This window comes from Aquarana catesbeiana, linkage group LG03 (assembly GCF_042186555.1).
Source record: "Aquarana catesbeiana isolate 2022-GZ linkage group LG03, ASM4218655v1, whole genome shotgun sequence".
In the NCBI taxonomy this organism is placed as follows: Eukaryota; Metazoa; Chordata; class Amphibia; order Anura; family Ranidae; genus Aquarana; species Aquarana catesbeiana.
Genome location: NC_133326.1, coordinates 545,714,541 through 545,738,721, shown reverse-complemented (window position 1 = coordinate 545,738,721; position 24,181 = coordinate 545,714,541). Strand labels below are relative to the sequence as shown.

The window sequence follows — 24,181 nt, the reverse complement described above, 5'->3', positions numbered from 1 at the left end:
GCGGTGTATTCACCGCTCCTCCACCACTGCAAAGAAGCTGCTGGCAGGACTTTTTGTGACACCCTACCAGCGCAGCGCCCCAGTGTGAAAGCACTTAGGCTTTCACACTGGGTTTGCAGCTGAGGCTTTTTTCAGGCGCTACTTTTAGCGCCTGAAAAACGCCTCAGTGTAAAAGGGGTCTTAGGGTCAGATTTGTCCACCACAATGTCGCAGTCCCGATAAAAATCACTGATCACCCAATTACTAGTAGAAAATAGAATTAAATGAAAAATGCCATAAATCTAACCCATAGTTTGATGGGATAACTTTTGCGCAAACCAATCAATAAACACTTATTGGGATTTTTTTTTACCATAAATATGTAACAGAATACATATTGGCCAAAACTGATGAAGAAATTTTTTTTATTGGGAATGTTTTATAGCGGAATGTAAAGAATATTGTTTTTTATTCAAAAATTCTGCTCTTTTTTGTTTATAGCGCAAAAAATAAAAAAGAGGAGAGGCTGTCTGCTGTCTGTGTTCTGGGCTGGGTGCTGGAGCGAATGGTCACATTATTCCCACAGCTGTGGCATTCGCAGACAGCCTCTCCTCTTGTTGCGTTTTTCTTACCACACAAATAGCAACGCAGCCAAGTCATTTTCACGCACCACTGTGCAGGATTCCTTCCTGCTTTTCAGCCCCAGTGGGTCCTCTGCTTCCCCTCCTCTGGGTTGGTGTTGTGTGGGAGAGCTGGACCAGCACATATGGGGCCAGGCATTTTCATGTTCTTGAGGTATGCCTGCATATTGAACTCTGTGGCTCAAGCAATTTGGAAACAACTCCTCTTGGCACCTCTATGTTTTCAAACAATTGTGACTTCCAGTCTATAATACTGAGTTTCTTCTTTAAACTATACCCCTGAAGAAGGAGGATTACATTTTCACTCCGAAACACGTTGGGTACAGGAAACACTAGTCCATTATATGTATTCTGATTTGTATGACAGCACTGGAATGTTTATTCTCAACATGTTTTTTATTAAATGTTGTGTATTTTTCATATTTCAATAAATACTTTTCATATTAGAATATACCTTTTTACCATTTCGTGCCTTAAAAGTCCGCCACCTGGGGATCTTGTTTTATTTCTTTTTTTTTTTAAACGAATTGAACTCTATTTACCGCATGCAATAATTTATGCAAATGAGTAACATGATACCCTTACCGCATTCGATAAAGCCTAATGAATTGACCCCAATGACTTTTTAGGCGATGCAGATATGGAGAAGGAAAGGGGGATTCAGTAGTTTAGCAAAAGACACTTGGTAGGGCTGACACCACTCAGTCCACAAAAATGCTGTGTGTTGTCAGCCCACAAACAGGACTTCAGTACTGAGTGCATTTCTGGCAGATCAACAAGTATTTCTCTGTACTTGTAGGGTTTTTTAAGACATAAAACATAAAATGCATGTATAGCATTTTTTTTTTTGCCCTGACATACTCTTTATGTTTAATTTTAAATAAGAAATCTCAGCAATACAGATACAGGCTATTCCATGAGAATTTGCTTGACTGAGATCAAACTAGTTAAAAGTTCCTATCAATTTCTATGGCTACCATGCTTCGTGTATTATAAATATAGTATTAGCACAAGAGTTTTCTCTTGTGCTAATATATTGAATAAGCCTACAAATTTTAGGATTAAAATGTAAAATGAATGCCACTTACCTGCATATATCTGTATTTTCTTTATTATTCAATTCACATTTCACAAGAAATTAAAAAAAAAAGCATCTTCAACAACTTTTAATGTCTGTAATCTGGCCGTACAGGGAGACGGGCGCTCCGATAGCAGTCATACAGGAAATCCGAGTCTCTTGTGCAGTAGCCCATTTGTATGTATTTGTGAACAGATAATAATTAATTAACAAATATCTTAGATCACATCAGCTCAGAATAACTCTGCCATTTCAGTTCATTTTATATATTAAAGTGTATGTAAAGAAATATTTTTTTTTCCAGTTTTTAATTGGTTAGAGGAGGAATAGATCGTCTGTTAAGTTTTATTTCAAATCATTTTCATTTAAATATACTGTATATAAATGCATAACTGATTACACAAAATGCAATGTACACATTTTACACACCCTCCTGGCTTATCCTGATGACTAGAGAGTGATGGGAAATCCCAATTTTTACAGCTGTCACTAGAGTAGGAGGTGGGGGGGAACAATTGTCCTAAGCTGGCTACACATTATACTATTTTCTTGTAAAATCTTCCTTTAGATTTACCAAAACCACATAATATGAGGTCAAACCCAAACACTTTCAAATGGTATGCAATCAGGCAGGCTCTTGTACTACATAGTTAAAGGTAAATCTAAAGAAAATGAATAAGAAAATTGTATATGTAGCCAACCTAAGATGGGAATTCCCTTTCATTTTCCCTTTTTTGTATTCCTTTTTTTTTTTTTAATTTCCTGTTGCGTTTCCAGGACAGGAAGCAAATTAGGAAATCTCCCCAGTGGGGCACAGACAACAATACATAACCTACCAGGTGATGGTACCCTTCCCTACTCTATGCGAAAGTAAAAAATAAAAAAAAAGTAAGAAGTTTTCACTATATATACACTTTAAGAGCATAGATCAGGAGGGCATGAACTAATATATGGGGGCAGTGGGAACAGATGATAAAAGATAGAAATAAAGAAGTAATAAGACTGAATTGTGGAGGAAGTGGTAAAAGGAGTGTGGCTGGAAAGTGGAGGACAGAGGGTCAGTGAGATTGGACTGCGATCAAATGCAATGGCAGTATCTTTCTTTATGGTTCTCCACATTTGGCCACATGAAATCTTAAAGCCGCTAACTAAATTGGTGCTGGAAAACAGGTATCTAGAATACCCAACAGCTGTCATTGATTGTGGGTCCCGTTATAATCAAGGTCTGAATGGAGCCACCAGCCCAACATATCTTATTTGCATTTGCCTAGGGGGTCTCTTGCTGAACACCTAGGGAGCCCTGAAATCTGAGTTCCTCTATTGTATAAATCTCAGCCAGCTTCTGTGATTGGGCCCCCATCACAAGTATTGGCTCTTGGCCACAGGAGTTGGTTAAGATTGACCTAACAGCACGTTTTTACGACTCCCGAAGTGCCAATGTTTCCATTGGCTGTAAATTCAATCCCCTTTTCCTATGAGGTTACCAGTTTCAAATGGAAATGTCAATTGCCACTACATATTTTTAAAAAACCATAATCATCCCAAATTAGAAGAGCAGCATGGAGGGGCTCAGTGAAGGTGGCAATGTAGGTGTGCACGAGGCGGATTGGGTCACCCAGATCATAAAATGAGATCTGCCCAGCCTCGTAATCCAGTAATACCCTAATCTTATCACCTGTGATAATATCAGGTAACTGGAACCTGCTGTGATCGTGTATCATAAAATAGTCTGTATTCCACCTCTCCATTACCCAAGACTTGTCATTATATCCAATTTCCTGAAGACCAGACAGGCCTCCTTCACCCCTTTTTCCTCCTTTTCTTTGTATACTAGGATAGCAGACACCAATTTTCCAATAATGGGATCCCCTGATGTCCACCTCCCAGTAATGTCTCCCTGAGTTGAAGGTCCCTCTGCTTATAACCTGAGGATAATACTGAAATGCCTCTGGTGTTTCTGGACGATTTTGGTTTCCCATCAAGGTTGCAGTTTTCATATCATCTGATATATGAACATTATGGGTAGCAGAGTTTACATCCAGCAAAATGTCTATAGCTTCCTGTATATAGATCCCCCCAATAATGCCTGTTATTACATCAGCTAAACCTTTGTGTAATATGTGCGAGATCTGGGTCACATTCAGGTCACCATCGGTTTGTAGTTGTTCAGCAAATGTCTCTGTGTCCTTATTATCTTCATCCCCAGTATCACACAAGTCACCTGTGTCCAATTCCTGTGGGATACTCAGTGGATCCGTCACGGTACACAGTTCTTCAATTCGATTCATCCTCCTAGTTAACTCGTCCTTCTTTGTTTCTATCTGCTGGACCATATCTGAAATTAAAAGAGAATGCTGATTTTCCTGCCTGGAGATTTCACCCAGGACTCTGCTCTCCAGGTCGTCCTGTTGTCTCCTGAGTTCCGTAAACAAGTCAATTACTCTTTTTATTTCGACGTCCGCTTTTTTCTTTACTTTCCTCTGGTGTTCCTGCAGATTTTGCACTCTTTTCTCCATCTCCTCTTTCTTTGTCATCAGTTTCTGCTGAATATTTCTCATCTTCTTCATCTTCTCAGAGATTTCATTTAGTGACTCGACCTGGTCACCTTTTTGTATTGTGATCAGACAGCAGGACACACGAACAGATTCAGAATGCTCAGTGGATTTATATTCCAGGACCTTCTTATGGAGGGAGCTTTTTCTGTCCTCCGGAGAGGTTGTGGGGTCAGATAAGACGTGTTCTTGTGACTTGCTGTGGACCTTCAAGTGATTACTGCACAGAGAAGCTTCACACAGCAGACAGAATTTGACAGCAGGCACAGCAAAATGAATACAGTAAGTACAGGGAATACCACACTCCTGATCTGGCAGAGTAGACAGGACATTTTCGACGATGTTACACAGTGTTATGTTCTGGTGCAGTGCAGGCCGCTCCTGGAACTTCTCTCTGCATTCAGGACAGGAATAAGCTCCAGATTCCCCCTGTGTATCCAATACACGATCAATACAGACCCGGCAGAAGTTATGTCCACAATTTAGCATAACAGGATCGGTGTAAATGTTCTGACAACCAGAACATTCCAGCAGCTTTCGCAGATCAGCAGACGCCATCCCTGACAGCAGAGGGAAGATGAGGTTTCAAGTTTTAGATTGCAGAGGCTGCGTTTTTTGTATTCAGGGTGAGGCTGGGGCTGTGACTCATGCAGCATATGCAGCATTCACAGGATTATTTACATAAAGGAAACCTTGATAAGTGTATCCCGCTGTCAAAGCTGCCTGTTTAGATAAAGAATAAAAGGTAATGCCATTAAGATTTGATACATTTGTAACAAGCATTTCCTATTTGCATAACTAATTTTTATTAAAACAGACACTAATATAATAACATATATGTAGTAGCTGATTTTTTTTCTATAAAATTTCCTCCTGGGAGCTTACTTTTTAAACTGTGCCCCGGCCATACTGACACACACACCTATTTTATTTGTGCTCCCTGTGCTGGCAGGACCTATAAAGTCCTGTAAGAATGCACACCCGTGGGCAGATGCCTATTAGAGGTTAAAATGGTTGTAAAGGCAGAGGGTTTTTTTATCTTAAAGAGAGACTAAAGTCTTGCTTTTTTTTTCTTTGTAAATAACAAACATGTCATACTTACCTGCTCTGTGTAATGGTTTTGCACAGAGCAGCCTGGATCTTCCTCTTCTCAGGTCCCTCTTCGGTGCTCCTGCCCCCTCCCTCCTGTCGAGCCAAGCCACAGCTCAGTGTGTCCATTCAGACATAGAGCAGAGGTTCGGCCCGTCCCCTCTCTTTCCCGATTGGCTAACTGACTTTGAATGACAGCAGCGAGAGCCAATGGCGATACTGCTATGTCTCAGCCAATCAGAACGGGAGTCCCAGATGGCCGAGGCACTCGTGCACATCGCTGGATAGAGCTGGGGCTCAGGTAAGTATTAGGGGGGCTGCTACACACCGTAGGTTTTTTATCTTAATGCATACAATGCATTAAGATAAAAAAACCTGCCTTTCCAACCACTTTAATGCATTCTATGCATTAGGATAAAAAAACCTTCTGTGTGCAGCGGCCCCCCTCAGCCCCCCTAATACTTACCTGAACCCATCTCAAACCAGCAATGTTGCACAAGAGGCTTGCTATCCGGGACTCCCTCCCTCTCCTCATTGGCTGAGACAGCAGAAGGACACCATTGGCTCCCGCTGCTGTCAAAGTGAGTGAGCCAATGAAAGAGAGGGGGCTCCCTGTCTGAATGGACACACAGAGCAGCAGCTCGGCTCAGGTGAACCAATAGCAAGCTGCTTGCTGTGGGGACACTCAGCAGGAGGGAGGGGTCAGCAGTGTTAATTTTGTCGACTAAAATGACTAAAACATTTTAGTCGACTAAATGAATACTATTTTAGTCGATTAAACAATTGAGATGACTAAAATACGACTAAAACTAAAATGGCATTTTAGTCAAAAGATTAAAATGGGACTAAAATTAAAATGGCATTTTAGTCAAAAGACTAAGACTAAAACTAAATTGAAATTTGACTGCAAAACATTGGTCTTTAGTGCATATTCATACCTCAATACCTTAAAGCGGAGGTTCACACAAAAATTGAACCTCCGCTTTTCGGAACCCTCCCCCCCTCCGGTGTCACATTTGGCACCTTTCAGGGGGAAGGGGGGTGCAGATACCTGTCTAAGACATAGGGGGTCTATACCTCTTCCCGTCGGGAGTCTATACCTCTTCCCCTCCCGCCGCGCTGTCTACTGGGACACACACGGGTCTCAGAGATAGCTCGGACCATTCAGATTGCACTGTGTGACTCGCGTATGCGCTGTAGGGAACCGGGAAGTGAAGCCGCAAGGCTTCATTTCCTGGTACCCATACCGAAGATGGCGGTGGCAGCATCCGATGACTGAGGGATGGTTCGGCCTTGGGTGCCGACATCGCTGGACCCTGTGACAGGTAAGTGTACATGTTTTAAAAGTCAGCAGCTGCAGTATTTGTAGCTGCTGACTTTAAAAAAAAAAAAATTTTGCGGGACTCCCTCTTTAAATAATAACACATGAGATTTTTTACTCCAGCAGTATATAATGAATTTGGAAATTGTAGAGAAATGTTAACTAATGCATTACAATTTAATTACACCCATTCAATTTCAGATGACTAAAATGAGTTTTAGTCGACTAAAATGTACTGGAGATTTTAGTCGACTAAAAGGTAGGACATTTTAGTTGACTAAAATGTACTGGAGATTTAGTCGACTAAATCTAAAACAATTGCAGAAGACTTAAGTGGGACTAAAACTAAAATGCCATTTTAGTCCTAAGACTAAAACTAAATCGAAATTTGCTGCCAAAATTAACACTGGGGGCCAGGAGGGCCGGCGAGAGACCCGAGAAGAGGAGGATCTGGGCTGCTCTGTGCAAAACCACTACACAGAGCAGGCAAGTATAAACATGTTTGTTATTTTTAAACAAAAAAAAATCAAGACTTTAGCATCACTTTAACATGTCTTCCTGTGTTCCTTGTCTGTGCTGGTGCACTCATGTTACCTGAGCCAGCCAGGTGCAAAAAGTTACAGTGTCTTGATGTTGCACTGTGTCCTTAGGTTGACCTGTGAGCTGGGGTAATCAGGCTGTAAGGCTTAACGTTTTCTCGCCATTTTTTGCAAGGTTACCACCTCCTACAGGTCAACCCACATAAAAAGGGGCTGTAGCCTCCTGAAATACTGCCAAAATGTAGCCTGTTACTCTTCTAGAGTGATCACCCTTTTGGGGGGTGATGGGAGCCCAATTGGGGTTCCTGGTGAGGGTCTTGAGTCTGGAGACCCCATTGACTTGTAGCGGTTAATCATGGACTTACTGCCTTAATAGGTTCCTACCAATCATAGACGCTAAGGGACTTGCACTACCTCTTGTGGATTATTGCCTACGCTAAAGAGACTCTTGCGATAAAAAGGGATTGCCTTATTGACCTAGCTTCTGCCTAAGGTACGCACACATTATGGGGCACTAGAAGAGCTTTGTGTAGGAACTGTGTTGGGAATGTCTTTTGAGCACTGTACTGTTATCAGCAACTGTCTCAGTATAGGATCTTTATTTGTTCACTTGCTTTCCCTGGTCTGAGGTCTCTTAAAGGGGTGCATGCACAGCGTATGAAAAGAACAGGGCTTGCAACACACAAGGGTACTGAGTTAGAGGAAGAGAGTACATGGGCCTAACACACAGAGTGCTGTCCAGAAGAAGCTGTCTTGTTGCCAAGGACTAGAGTGTTGTGTCACATGCAAAGCAGCCAATCAGCCAGGAGACGAGTGACATTGCAGAGGCCAAGGCCACTCTGGTAGTGAAGGGGGTTAAGCGATTGGTACCTCAACTAGCAGTCTTTGGGACCAGACCCCTGGCACATTGTGTGACCCAGCCTGAGGTCACAGAGGAAGAAGAGATGCAGAGGGGCCCCAGAAGACAGAGCAAGCAGGAAGGTTGGAGAGAAAGAGCATTTCCTGTATCACATAGTAACCATGGGATTAGTCACTGGGAAAGAGGTGACATGAACTGCTGGATTGGTGGAAACCGGTACAGGCTCAGTAATACCTGCTCCTAAATGCTGCACACCTAGGGGTGGTGTACTCTAAAAGAGGGGAAGTGTCAAGTATAACAGCCATGGAACAAGAGAGAGTTAACTGTGCAAGTGCTGCCTGCTTCCCAGTTGGATTTCCGCCTTAATGTTGATTTCACATAAAAGCAGCTCTGGGCCTGTGCTGCAGGCATTGGCGGGCGCAGTTTCCCCACTAGGGCGCCGAAGCCCCACCCACATGCTGCTGCTATGAACTACAACTTCAGAGCACCTTTCAGGGACACACAGAGCAAAAGCCATGCCTTTCCCTCCTCCTCCACAGCAGTAATTGACAGCGGCTCTGTTCTGCCCATGTGTGTGGCACTCTGAACAGCTGTATGTACAGCTCTACTACACAGCAGGAGTGCACATGTAGAGGAGACTCCTATGAGGCTCAATAGGCCCCAGAGGCACAGGGAGAACAAATAGGGTGGGTGCGCATCAGCGCAACTGGAGGACAGTTTAAAAAGTAGACTGAAATAAGGAAATTTATAGAAAAAAAAACAGCTATTGCATATAAGTTATATAAGTATCTAAAAAAATTACTATTGCCACTTTAATAAATAAAGTCACACAAAGAATGTGTACGTTCTTAAGGTGAACTTGATGGACTGGTGTTTATTGAACCACACCCAGGGCTTTTTTTCTCTGAGAATAGGTGCAGGAAATCCCCCCTTCTAAGTCCCCTCTCGTCTCCGCACCCGTTTTTACCCTCCTCCGACACATCCCTTGGTTCCACCCCTTACCCACCTCCCAGTACTGCCCCAAGTATCATTTTGTGGTGCTAAATAATTTGTATTGAATTTGTTCTTGCCTAATAACCAGAAAAGCAGTTAAATAGATCCCATGGAGCCAGCAACAATAGATACCAGTAGACCCCACCCCAGCAACAATAGAGCCCTCACACAACAAATGACTCCCCCAGCAATAATGGACCCCACTCCAGCAACAATAGATCCTATAAGCAACAATGGACACCACCCCAGGAACAATAGGTTTCCCAGCAACAATAGACCCCCCCCCCCCCACACACACACACACACACACAGCAGCAATGGACCACCCACAACAAAATACCACCTCCAGCAACAAAAGGTTCACCCCAGCAACATTAGACCCCCACGGCAGAAACAACAGATCTCCCAGCAGCGAGCATCAATAGACCATTCATAAGCCAGCAACAATAGACCTCTCCCTTAATAGTAGATCCCTACCAGCAACATAAGACCCCCGCAACAATAGATCCCCCACCAGCAACAATATACCCTCACACAAAAACAGATCCCCACCAGTGACAATAAATCTCCTAGCAGCTAGCCTCAATATACCCTCCAGCACACCCCCGCACCCCTTGCTATTATATACATGTAGCGCCACCCCCAAAGGAGCCGCTTGGTGAATTTGAATTCTCTGATCTCCACCTCAACTCCAAGAATGACCTCAGCCCCTCTGGCACACCTGGTTAAATAAAATTACTGCAAACACATTTAAGGACGCATGTGGAAAAAACTGTTATCCTGGCTGTGGATTATCACTTTAGCCCCAGAAGATTTGGCTGCTCAATGACCAGGCCATTTTTTGCGATACGGCACTGCGTCGCTTTAACTAGCTTGCGCTATAAACAAAAGAAGAGCAACAATTTTGAAAAAAAAACACAATATCTTTTAGTTTTTGCTATAGTTAATATCCCAAATTTTTAATAAAAAAAAACAAAAAATTGTTTCCTCAGTTTAGGCCGATATGTATTCTTCTACATATTTTTGGTAAAAAAAAAAAAATCGCAATAAGCGTATATTGATTGGTTTGCGCAAAAGTTATAGCGTCTACAAAATAGGGGATAGATTTATGGCATTTTTATTATTATTTTTTATTTTACTAGTAATGGCGGTGAGCTGAGATTTTTTATTGGGCCTGCGATATTGTGGCAGACAAATTGGACACTTTTGACACATTTTTGGGACCATTGACAATTATACAGTGATCAGTGCTATAAAAATGCACTAATTACTGTATAAATGTCACTGGCAGGGATGGGGTCAACACTAGGGGGCGATCAAGGGGTTAACTGTGTTCCCTAGGTGTGTTCTAACTATAGGGGGGATGGGACTGTCTAGGAGGAGAGAGAGAGAGAGATCGGTGTTCATACATAGTATAAACACACGATCTGTCTCTACTCCCCTGAAAAAAACGTGATCTGTGTGTTTACTCACAGATCTCGGTTCTGGCTCTGTCGCAAGCGATCGTAGGAGCCCGGCAGTCATTGCGCCCGCTGGGCACTCACATCGGCTCCGGGCACACGCTGCGGGCGTGTGCGCCCCTAGTGGCCAAAAGGCGAAGCGATGTAAGGCATGTCGTTTCACCCAGCCGTGCCATTCTGCCGCAGTAAAACTGCCGCGGCTGATCGGCAAAAGCTTATGGAAGCTTACAACACTGTTAAACGTTTCTCCAAAGAATACATTAGAAAAGACTACCTTCAATACTTAGCAACTGTAGATTTAGAAAAGGGCAGTAGTCTATATGCCCATAACACAGACGCTGAGAGGGAGGAGAGAAGATTTGTCAACTTCTCAGCTCCTTCTGGGCCACAAGCACCATCGAAAGTAACAACACAAAAAGAAGAAATGGGTTAACAGGTACAGTAATCACAATTCCGTAAGGGGGTCCTGGGTTGAAGAGTACTAATATCTTCTACTAGCAAACGTTGGGGCCCTTTGAAAAGAGAGTGGGTTTAATCAAGCAAAGTGAGACAGTAATTCTCTAGGAAATACCGTTGGGTAGTGGTTGGTAAGATTAGAATGGCTAAAAGTGGTAGTACCAAACAAGCATCCTCTGACACTAAAAAAGGGAATAGGTGTCAGCATGCAGTGTCTGTACTATGTTAAGAAGGACGTTTTGTGTTTTCACTCGCTCACTAATCCTCTGTGCAATGACACAATGGAAATTCCAAATGCTGGTTCAGGCTCCTAGCAATGCTGCAAGGCACTGGATCACCTCCTGTCGGCCGATCAGGATGGCTGGTAGCTAAACTGGCAAGGTGACCGGACGGTGGCCGGCTGAACACCTGGATGGATATTGCGATCCCTGAAGCGGTGTGAATTGTCTCTGCTGGGTGGCACTGGGTTGCTGAGCAGGGTGCCTGGGCTGAACGGTGGCGAACCGTGTAGTTGTCACTGTTCCTGGCTCCCCTCAGCCTTCTGTCAGCACTCTCAAAGTAGTCTCAGGAACAGCGTGGCTAGCAGGTGGCGCTACACAGTGTGGCTCTTTCTTCTTCTTTCAGATGGAGTTTCAACACACAGTCCTATCAACTCTCCTCCATTCTCTCTTCTTCTGCAGACATCACTCTCTCTCTGCAGTTCTGTGTGGAAATCTGTCTCTATCTATTTCAATCACCTCAGCCTTCCCTCTCTGCAGTCTACCAGCATTCTCTCTGTAGTGCTGTGTGGAAAACCTGTCTCTCTCTCTTTCAATCACCTCAGTACTTCCCTCTCCTGTCAGCACTTCCTGAAACTCTCCTTTTTTCAGTGTCCTCTGTGTCTCTGGGTTTTCTGGAAGGACAAGTCAGCATCTCTCTGTCTCCATCTTGTGGCCAAAAGGAGAAATTACATTACAACATGCCTGCTACATACAGTTAGTGCTGGAGGTGCCAGAACTGCGTTCCCCCACGTTCTCACTGAAAAAAAAAGCCCTGACCATACCTATTATGGAACTATATATGTGTGTGTAAAATATTGTAGCTTAGACTACAGGAAAATGGCGCCCGGCTACACTCAGGAGCAGCAGACTGTAAAGTCTAGTATACAAATGGGAAAAAGGTTGGCGCTTAACATACATCAACTGGGAAGTGATCCACCTGGCTAATAGCACGCCTGGATGGAGCAAGAGAAACAACAATATTGAAATATTTTGACTAATAGTAGTCCATGGAGTCTGTGAGTAAGCACTTGAAGGCAGCTCCCATGAAGTGAAGTGTTTCTCCTCCTGTAAAGTCTAGTACAAAGGGGTGAATGTCTGGTGGCATCGGCCCATGTATACTGCAGCTGGTCCAACAGAAGCTGGCCGTTCGGGTGGCTTCTGTCGAAGGAGCATGACCAAAAAAGGTCTGCCAATCCGCTCCCGATCAGCACTCTCAGCCAAGCGTAGAGAGTGCTGACTGGAGTGTTCTGGCCATCCCCCTGTCAGAACACAATAGAACAGCAGGGGAGAATGATGTACTAACATTGCATAGTCAGTACAGCGGCTCTGACCTGAGCTGTGAATTTTTTTTCATTCAGTCCGCTGGGTTGAATGTAAAAAAAAACTAGTAGTGTGTACAAGGCTTAAAGCTCTGTTCTTCACCCATAGAAGAACCTTCCCATTACATTTCACCCATGTGGGGCTTAATCATAGAGGACACTATCATTAAGACCCACGTGAAAGTAAAACGTTAAAGCTCATAGCAACAGAGATCTGCGCTGAGAGAATGGCGGGAACTCGGACTGTCACTGGTGTAGTGATCGGGTATATTAATATATATTGGGTGTATAGATAATTAATAAGTAAGTATTATTATAATGATGATGATGTAAGTACTCTTCCGCAGCAACCCAATTCTTCCAGAGAGATGCACTTTATTGACTTCCAACACAGCACAAAGTCCAAAGTCCACAGATGACAAAGAAATCCGACAGAGGAGATATAATTCAAAGTCCCATGTTCTTAGGTCTGAGTGTGCATACACAGACAAGCCTCTCCCCCATACAGACAAGCCTAACTTACACACACAAGCCTCACTTACTAAACCTATAGACTGAATGCCGTGTTATATTCACCAGGCATTGAATGGCTGAGCAATTTGATTGGCCTTTCAATTTAGGACTTTGATTAGCATATCAACATCAACAAGTCCTCTTTAGATATATTAATTAGATAAACAGAACACCCTTTTGAGCCCTTGGAATACCTACATTCCTGCATATCAACAAGCCCCCCTGATATATTAGCCCCACAGGAGGGAGCCTCCGCTAGGCCAACCCAAAACACTCCCTGATCCCATTGTTACCCCCTCAGGTCTAATTACCATCAATAAATATTTCTTCTATGGTCCTTTAAACAATGTACCCTTTGAAATGTTCAATTAGGTTAACAGCCCATACCTCACACCCCTGGGTAGACTTGCATGAGACTTGCACATCAAAGGATCTTCAACTGTTATCTTAAAATTGAGTTGGCTTGGGCAATTTCTGCTCAACCCATACTCCAATACAATATTATACATTGGCCAATATTATACATTATAAATTGGCCAACATATTACAACAACTGGGGGTGAGGTCACAAGTATGGCTGTGCTGGTGAGTGGAACACAGGCCTGCTCCACTCCACTCGCCCCTAGTCCTGCTCCATCCTCCCCACCCCCTCCCCTCTAAGTAAACTCTCACGAGAGTGGGAAGAAAAGAAAAAAAAAAGGGAGAACTGCTGGGAGATCTGACATTTATCTCCCGGGAGTCAGTGCAAATGCAGGAAACTACGTCACTAGCCTAGGCGATTTACACGCAAGGAAAGAGAAAGAACAGAAAGAAAAGGTATTTACTTCAATCAAATTATATTTTTGATTCTCAATGATTGTACAAGGGCTTAAGGTTTAATTGAATAAAAGAAGAAAAAATTACTGAAGGTCCACTTAAACTGTAAAATGTTTAGGTCTACCAAGTAGAATGGTCACTCCTAAGTTGGGGTGTCGCCTCAATGCTGATGTCTGCATGACCAGAGCCCCATGCCTATGTTCCTAGCTCATTAGCGAGTATAGTCGAGGATACCCACATCGGGTGCTAAGCCCTGTCCACATGCTCATCCACATGCCTATAACATTAGGACCATCAACCGTGTCAATAAGGCCAAAGGATTGGTATAGGCATTTGCCAAATTTCCTTACTTTCCTACCTCTTCCCTCTTCCTATGTTGTCATTCCCAGACTTCTAAAATTGTTGCAGAGGCAACTGCTGGGAGAAAGGATTAGCAGGAAAAACTAGGTCTTTCCTACTGACAAAGGCACACCCACCAAAAATACATCTCCCAAGAGCCCTTTCCCCACACACAGTGTGTGGGAAGTCTCTTGTGAATTAATGCAATAGCATTCTTATGCTTGGAAAATAAAATGTCAGCCTTACCCAATTCTTTACTGCTGGACTAAAAACACCTCCTGCTTAGATTATGGAGATGAGGAGGAGGGGTGTATTTCAGCAGGGGAGATGTTAGAAGTTCGTGGGATTTTAGGCAGATGAATAAGCGTTTTACTGTACCTGCATACCTCTCAACTTTCTGAGATAGAAAAGAGGGACACCTTTCACTGCAACGTATGAAGGCAAAGGACAAGCCCCCCCCACCCCAGTTCTGCAGATCGTAAAGGATGAATATGCAGAAAATGATTGGGTAAACCCACAAGTTCTTTTTTTTACCACTAATATCCTTTATACTGATTGTTCAAAACAACAAAACGTAGGAACTTAGAGAATGGATGAAAGGATTGACAAAGTATAATAGTTTTGGTAGTTAAATAATACATTATTTAACAAGGTCACCTCTAGACCAAAAAGACGGACAACTGAGGCTGAAAGAGGAATTTTATTTGAAGGGGCAAATCCTCAAAATGATGTACAGTTGGGAGCTATGCACTTGCAGCATTTATAAATAGACAAAAATGTTCATGTATTTCAGAGATGTTTTATGTTTTCCACCCATCTCGTCTAGACATACACAAAGTGATTTAAAATTATTATTTTTTTGAATAACAAACATGCTGTACTTATCTGCCCTGTGCAATGGAATGGCCCTGATCCTTCTTTTTAAAAGGGTCCACCGCGCCCCCCCCCCCCCCCCGGCGCTCATGGCTCCTCTTCTTGGTGCGGAATCATTGTAAGCCCTTTCCCATTATGGCACACCTGCTAGCTCGATCCCGAGCCACGCTGCCTGCATCCATAGACACAGACAGAGTGGCTCGGCTTCATTCCCCACTCCCGTGTCACAGGATTTAACTGACAGCAGCGAAAGTCAATGGCAAAAGCAAAGCTTGTGAGATCAGAAGTGAGAGGATAGAGCTGCTACAGACCGACACAGCACAGGATTGAGTGAGGACTTAGTCAAGTATAAGGGGGGTGAGGGGCGATACTGTTACCAAATTTTTTTTTACCTTACTGCAGGGAATGCAGTAAGGTTAAAAATATTTGGGCTTTAGAACCACTTTAATAATCTATTGAACTACTAAAATGATATGAATAAAATTCAGTCAAAATGTTAAAACCTGATCACCTACCTACAGATCTACCATTAGAAAAATTGACCAAGTTGGCATCACCCCCGCCTACAGCATTGTATAATTCCTACCATTATGCTATTCTAGGTTGCACAATAGCATCTTCCAAGCACAAGACATGACACAAAGCACGATGAAAGAAAACAAATAAGATAACATTGTAAAAGTATCACTGACTGGACACTACATGTCCCCTAGTTACTAGTTAATACAGCTTAATAATAATAATAATAATAATAATAAATAGATTTGTCCACAGGGCTTTTTTCTCAGAGAATAGGTGCAGGAACTCAACCATACCTGCCAAATGGCATCAAATAGTAGCTTTTCCCTCTGCATACAACCCCCTCCCTCCACTGCCCTCATTTTCTCCCCCCTCCTTAAAAGCTCCACCATCTGTCATACTGTATATCTTACCTTTGTTGCAATACTAAGCTGAAGCACCTATCCGGCTGTAGTACCTCCCAGCATACTATACAATACTACAGTCACTTGCAAGGGAGATTATGCAGTAGGAGCATCAACTGGTCACCAGGGAAAAAATGGAGACCACAGAGGGTGCGGCCTACCATGCACCCTCTCCTGCCCATCACTGCACTGAACCCTGGGCACCTGTTCTGTATCTCCCTTGTCCCTGTCCGGCACTTAGTGGGATCTGTGCAGGAGATCTGACCTGTAGGAGCTACTGGGAGATGAGCTATCACTTGTAAATGCAGAAGCTGGACTTCAGTGTTACCAAGTGATAGTGGTGAGCAGGGAGCAGAAGACCTGAGCCAGAGGTGGTGGAACTGAGTTCCCCCTAGATCCTGCTGTACCGCCCTGTACAGCTATCAATATGATTTTGATCAATTGCTTCTCAAGGATGAATTAAATGATTGTATAGACATATTTGTTTATTATTGCACTGTAACTAGTTCCAAAGGGCAATCATTTATTGTTTCTGAATCACAATCTAAAAAGGTCTCTAAATATTGCAGCCAGTAAAAAACACATCTTATCTTTATTACATTCAGTCTGATTGCATGCTGCATAGGGAGAGCAATGCTTATTCTGATCTTCATAGCTCAAGGCTGTGACTCATGTAGAGTGGAGAAAATAATTATTTTGCAGATTTTGTAAGTTTGCCCACTTACAAAGAAATGAAGGGTCTACAATTGTTATCATAGGTGTATTTTAAATGATAGAGACAGAATATCAACCAAAAATCTGTGAAAAATAATACAAAAAAAAAAAATGATACAACTGTTCATCAACTACTAGCTCATGTTACGCAAAAGGCACATCAAAATAATGTAGAAGAGTAGCCAAAAAACAAAATTACACTAGTTAAAATTTTAAAAAGTAATATCAAATTGATTTAGCAAAATCTGGACTGCAATAAAAAAAGGGGCCAAGATGGTTCACACATGCAGGCTGAACCGCAGGACACACCCAAATGGAGCGCACAAGATTTCGATTGCACTACGATTACCGGAAGTGCATCATCACGCTTGAGGAATGACCAGTGTGGATTGACCAATAGAATAACTTACCAGTTGTGTTCACCAGCTGTGTATGCAAAATGCATCCAAGAGCCATACTGCATGGACTCTGCAGAAAATGACAGCAGCGGCAGTTTGAAAAGGAATGGTTATTTTAAATAACATTGAATGTAAATCTGGCATGTGTCTATATTAATTATTTATTTAATCTTAATATACTTAAGGCTACTTTCACACTGGGGCGGGACGTTTTTATTCGCCCGCTATCGGGGCGGTTTAAACCCCCGCTAGCGGCCGAAAAAGGGTTAAAACCGCCCCCAAAGTGTCGCTGCACCGGCTGTTTGGTGGCGCTGCCCCATTGTTTTCAATAGGCAGGGCGCTTTAGGAGCAGTGAATGCACCGCTCCTACAGGCGCTGCAAAGATGCGGCTTGCAGGACTTTTTTTACCGTCCTGCAAGCACACCGCTCCAGTGTGAAAGCACTCGGGGCTTTCACACTGGAGACAGGAGAGGCTCTTTACAGGCGCTATGCAGGCGCTATTTTTAGCCTAACACACAAAAGTGGATTTACCCTTAAAGGGGTTGTAAACCCTTGTGTTTTTTCACCTTAATACATCCTATGTATTAAAGTGAAAAAACACCTGGCAGTCACCAGCCCCCCGGCCCCACCGTTTTACTTACCTGAGCCTCTTCATCTCTTCGACGGGGACGAGCTCTTCCTCTCTCCACTGGGTCCCGGCTCTTGATTGGATAGATTGATAGCAGCGCAGTCATTGGCTCCCGCTGTTGTCAATCAAATCCAATGACGCGGGTGCCGAGTCCGGCATTCACGTCTGTGGGCGCAAATGCTGGACTTGGGAGCGCGCCCGTAAAGTAACCCCCTTCAGGAGAGCGCTTCTCCTAGGGGGTTATCCGATGCGAGGAGGAGCTACGAGAGCCACAGGGGACCCCAGAAGAGGATGTCCGGGGCCACTCTGTGCAAAATGAACTGCACAGTGGAGGTAAGTATGACATGTTTGTTATTTAAAAGAAATAACAAACGATCCTTTACACTCACTTTAAGTATATTTTTAAACTATGTCTCTATTTTAAGATAAAAATATATATTTTTATTGTAAAGAAGGCTGTCATTCATAATGCCATTTTTACTAATGTGTGATCTCTCTGATCGGACACAGTGATCACATGGTATCAGGGCCAATCACAGCGGCCTTGTACCATGTAATCATAGGCATGCGCACACCATACTCACCCCATGCACATTAGCATTATTGCTCTGTGTGCAGCCAGGATGATGGATAAGATCTCCCTCTTAACGGCCCTGCCATAAGAGATGTGTTCACACACTTCTTTCACTGTGCCGGTGTTCTGCCGAGAAAGTTCCCCTCGGCGGATAAGGACCCCCCTCTACTGCGCAGGCGCAGCGCTTGTGCAGTAGGAGCCGGCGGAAACAGCCGAAGCCGAATAGAATAGAAATCAGCTGTACACGGCGCCTGTAAGAGGGCCCCTTGCGGGCTCGCTTCGCTCGCCACGCTTCAGGCACGGCCTCGCTTCGCTCTGCACTTTTTTATTCTCCCTCTAGGTCCACTTTGATGGTGGGGCTTCAACCTGGACCCAGGGCGCAGGCGCCGTGTACAGCCGATTGAAGTTTTTCATCTTCGGCAATTTTCGGCGGCTCCTAGTCGTTTGTACTGCGCAAGCGCTGCGCCTGCGCAGTACAGGGGGGTCCTTATCCGCCGGGGGAACTTTCTCTGCAAGACACTGGCATTGAGATCAGTATGCCAGGTTCACATATATGTATATAAACTCCGAAGGTTTCTCAGACGGAATTCCATTCAAGCGGTCTTGCCTACACACGGTCAAACCAAAGTCCGACCGTCCAGAACGCGGTGACGTACAAGAACATTTACGAAGGGCCTAGAAAAAGGAAGTTCAATAGCCAGTAGCCAATAGCTTCCGTCTCGTACTTGCTTCAGAGCATGCATCGTTTTTGGTCCGTCAGAACAACATACAGATGATCGGTTTTCCCGATAGGAATTGGTTCCGACGGAAATATTTTGAACAGTTCCACTTGTAGGTCCGTCAGAATTTTTTTTAAAAAAAGTCCGATGAGGCATACACACGATCGGAATAGACGATGAAAAGCTTCCGTCTGACTTTTTCTGTCGGACATTCCGCTCGTGTGTATGCGGCTTTAGTGTCCCATATCACTGCTGAACCAGCCATATTGTTCCTAGTCACCGCCACACCAGATACAATATCAGAGATCACCACCACACCAGTCATACTGTCCATAATCACAGCCACACCAGTTACAGTGTCCCTGATCACTTCCACACCAGTTATGTTGCCCCTGATCTCCACCACACCAGTTCCAGTGTCTGTTATCATTGCCACACCAGTCCCAGTGTCCCTTATCACTGCCACACCAGTCATATTGTCCCTAATCACTGCCACACCAGTCCCAAGTGTCTCCGATTACTGCCACACCAGATATAGTGTCTCTGATCATCCTTACAGCAGCCATAGTGTTACCATAAGGACTTGTTTACATGTGCGATGCTCTCTGAAGAACCATCCATTTTCGGATTGTTCTTCAGAGACAATTTGACAGCCAGTAAAGAGGTAGTGTAACACCTCCTCACCACCTGCTTTAACCCGTTGGACCCCGCAGAAGCATTTTAATCATATATACCAACTTTTTGTCTGGCTGCTATATTGCTGTTTTATAAGCTAATAAAAATGACTACACCTTGTTTTTTTGCTTACTGGTGTCATGTGGTGGTGTGAGCGGCTGAGTGTCCCCTAAAACTATCTGACTGAGAATCCTGGATAAGGAGGATATTGGAGGGATTGTTTGGATCCATCCATCCTTCCCTGTTGAGCACAGTGGGCTGCATACTGCTTGGTTATATATTCCCTCTGAAAGTGACATTAGACATCATAAGCGGATCTAGATGAAGAATCACATCTTCATTTTATTGTAAAAAGCGTGTGTGCTGTTCTCTTGATTGAGACAGCATCTTTGTCTAGTGAGATGTCATTTCTTCCATTCCTGCATATTTAAAGGAGTACTGCACTTTAATGGACTTTATTGATTTTCCATATGATTATTATTGCCTAACAAAGGAGCATTGCACTTTATTTGGTCTTTACCTTGGACTTTTTGTTTTAATTCACTATTAGCGCTGCAATTTAGTTTTTTTATACTTGTACACGGGTGACCATTACAGTACATTGGTTTTGATACAATTGGCTGATTTGTGATACACAAGATACAATGTCCAGTACATAATCAATCCAGACATTGAAAGTCTCACACGTGTTAATGCCACACTCGGGAGAAGTAGCAGAATGTGCTTTGAAGTGTATTTATAAGTATGTCCATGTTGTGTGTGGGAAATATCTTAATACATTTGACGACTTTGTAAACTTCTGGCAAAAAATTAAGTATTAAAAACACTCGCCATGCCTCTTAGAAAATACTTTGGGGGTGTTTGCTTCCAAAAATGTGGTCATTTTGTAGGTGTTTCTACTGTCCTGGTGTGCCAGGGCCTCAAAAAATGTGACTCTATAATAAATGACTCTGGAAGCTGGCTTCCTTGCATTAATCACGGTAGATATCACTGAGCCTGAAAGCCCACGATTCTTCAGAATGTGGGTTTCAATAGCCAAACCGTTAAATTTAGCGTTTGTAAGGTAGGATGGAAAACTGGTCTCTGTAATAGCAGGTCTGTATATGGTGGTAGGGGCCATGGGGCCCCTACCGCCATTTTTGCAATCTCTCCATACCAAGATCTTCTGGGCCATGCTGGGGCCACAAGAACTACCGACTTCCTTTCCTGCTTGATCCTGCGAAGAAGTCGGGGTAGCAGCAGAATAGGAGGGAATGCATAAATCAGTGAGAACTGATCCCACAGAGTCACCAATGCATCTGTTCAGTATGCGAGTGGATCCCTTGTTCTTGACACAAAGTTGTCAACTTTGTTGTTGAACCTGGATACAAACAGATCTACATCCGGGATCTCATCTCTGGCATATATCCCGGAAGAAGTCGGGGTGAAGAGACCATTCCCCTGGAAACAACTGCTGGTGACTTAAAAAGTCCACCTGCCAATTCTCTACCCCTGGAATTAAGATTGGCGATATGCACAGGACATGCTTTTCTGCCCAGGCTAGGATATTGTTTACCTCTCCCTGGGCTGCATGACTTCTGGTGCCCCCTTGGTGATTGATATAAGCCACTACTGTGGCATTGTCGGATTGGATCCTAACAGGACAATTCCGCAACCTGAATGTCCAGGCATTCTCTAGAACAGGGGTCTCAAAGTACCGGCCCGCGGGCCATTTGCGGCCCGCGGACCGGTTAAAAATGGCCCGCAGGCAGGGCTGATAAAGGACTAGAGGTCGACCGATATTTGGCCATTAGGTCGATATATAGCACTGGCCGCTGCTCTTCCTTCCTTCTCCACACTCAGCGCTTGATGCTTGTGTGAAACTGACACGTAACAGGAGGAGAGAGACAGAGGGATCTGTCAGATTTGAGGTTGATGTCGGGGGTGGGCGGGACCCGGCCAATATCAAACACCAGCCAATGGGATCTGGGCGGGCAGCTACGTGTATGTGGCCCGCCCCTTTTCTTAAGCAGCCCAATCATTGGCTGGTGTTTGACAGCTGCTGGCCCCGCCCACCTCGGCCGGGTCCCGCCCACCCCGACATCAACCTCAATTCTGACAGATCCCTCTGTCTCTCTCCTCTGTGCTACGTGTCAGCTTCACACAAGCATCAAGCGCTGAGTGTGGACAGCTCCTTGTCAGTTTCACACACTGTTACACTCCGCTCACTGTGAAACCTGCCAGTGGCACCTGCCTGTGCCAATCAGTGCCATCTGTCAGTGCCATCTGTCAGTGCCAGCTGCCAGTGCCACTGCCAATCAGTGCCACCTGCCAGTGCCAACCAGTCTGCCATTGCCACCTGCCACCTCCAACCAGTACCACCTGCCAGTGCCACCTGCCACCGCCAATCAGTGCCACCACCAACCAGTGCCTGCCAGTGCCACCGCCAACCAGTGCCCCTGCCAATCAAAGCCACCTGCCAGTGCCACCTTCCGCCACCTGCAAGTGCCACGCCAATCAGTGCCACCTGCCAGTGCCAACCAGTGCTTGCCAGTGCCACCTGCCACCACCTGCCAGTGCCACGCCAATCAGTGCCACCTGCCAGTGCCACGCCAATCAGTGCCACCTGCCAGTGCCACGCCAATCAGTGCCACCTGTCAGTGCCAATAGTGCCACCTGCCAGTTCCAAACCAGTGCCACCTGCCAGTTTCAAACCAGTGCCACTTGCCAATGCCTGCCAGTGCCACCTTCCAGTGCCAACCAGTGCCACTGCCAATAAGTGCCACCTGCCAGTGCCATTGCCAATCAGTGCCACCTGCCAGTGCCATCTGTCAGTGCCAATCAGTGCACCCTCCAAACAGTGCAACGTGCCACCTGCCAGTGCCACCTGCCAGTGACAGACAGTGTCACCTGCCAGTGCCACCTGCCTAAGCCAACCAGTGCCATCTGTACTGAGGACATCAAGTGTTTGGTAGAGTGACAGGAGCAAGCAGGGAGGAGTGGAGTGGGTGAGGTTTTTTTTTTTTCAAATCGGCCTAAAATATCGGCCACAAAAATTGTCATCATATATCGGCCATCGGCTTTACCTCTCCATCTCTTCTGTCCTCTCCGCTGCACGCTGCTGCAGCCCAGAGAGAGAACAGAGCTGAGAATGGAGCGGAGGAAGGATCCGCTCATCGATCCGCCCACCTAGGCATTGACGATCGACCAGAGCTCCAAACCAGGGTCCTGCTGCCACCTCAGGGCGGGAGATTGTGTTCTCTGGGTCCCCTGTCACTAGGCCTGTATGGAAGCCAGGAGGAGAGGATTTGGGAGGCAGATGATCCTGACTGCCAGGAGAGGTGAGTGAGCCATCACACTGAGGCAAAGTCCTTAGTGGGGTGACTGGGGTAGAAATTTGTGCAGTGTGGGGGGTATTTTATGCAGTGTGGAGGGTGATTGTGCAGTGTGGGGGGTAATTGTGTAGTGTGGGGGTATTTTATGGAGTGTGGGGGGTATTTTATGGAGTGTGGGGGGTATTTTATGGAGTGTGGGGGGTATTTTATGGAGTGTGGGGCTATTTGTGCAGTGTGTGGCTATTTGTGCAGTGTGGGAGGGGTAATGCTGGGTAGTTAATAATGCGTTTGCTGACACCAATGCTGGGTTAATAATGCGCTTACGGACACCAGTACTGGGTATAATGCGTTTGCTGACACCAGTGCTGGGTATAGTATAGTATATTATTGCTGGTATAGTTCATTGCTTTTGAAGTTTTAAAAGTTTGCATGCGGCCCCCCATGGGATATGAAAACTTGTCATGTGGCCCTCAGGCAATTTGAGTTTGAGACCCCTGCTCTAGAATGTTGATGGGCAAGGTCCTCTCGGTTCTGGACAATTTCCCTTGGACAGTTGTCTCCTCCAGGACTGCTCCCCAACCTTGAAAGGCTGGCATCTGTTGTTACCACCTTGCAGGTAACTGGTAAAAAGGATTTCCCCTTTTCTCAGGTATCAACCACCAACTGAGGCTCTGGCGCGTTTTTGGCAACAAACGCATTGAAAAATCTAGCGACTGGACCTTCTTGTTCCGGGCAGACAGGATACTGTTTTGCAGCAGTCTTGAATGAAACTCAGCATAGGGAACCGCTTTGAATGAAGCCACCATCTTTCCCAACAATCTCATGCAAAGGTGAATAGAAGGATCCTTCTTCGACCTGACTACCTGAAACAGCTCCTTTATAGCGCTGATCTTTGCCTGGGGTAAAAACACCCTCTTCTGGGTTGTATCTATAACCAGACCCAAGTACTCTAGTCTTCTTACTGGCTTTAAAGAAGATTTCTCTAGGTTGAGGACTCAACTTAGGTATTGCAGGTAGTTGACTGTGGTGACCATGCTTTGGTCTAAGCAGGCTACCGACCGATCTATCAAGAGCAGGTCGTCTAGGTAAGCTATAATCATTATACCTTGGGCCCTTAATCTGGCCAGACCCGAGGTGCAGGAGCTAGAC

The 24,181-nt window shown here is 44.7% G+C and overlaps 1 protein-coding gene across 1 annotated transcript in view; it reads right to left on the bottom strand.

Annotated features, from left to right (window-relative positions):
* Positions 1-1,715: 1,715 nt before the first annotated feature.
* LOC141132736 (E3 ubiquitin-protein ligase TRIM21-like) overlaps positions 1,716-24,181 on the bottom strand; it is a 44,347-nt gene continuing 21,881 nt past the window's right edge. Inside the window, exon 2 of the mRNA XM_073621505.1 lies at positions 1,716-4,973. Coding sequence (XP_073477606.1) covers positions 3,201-4,808 — 1,608 coding nt within the window. The 5' untranslated portion in view covers positions 4,809-4,973 and the 3' untranslated portion in view covers positions 1,716-3,200. The remainder of the gene's footprint in view (positions 4,974-24,181) is intronic.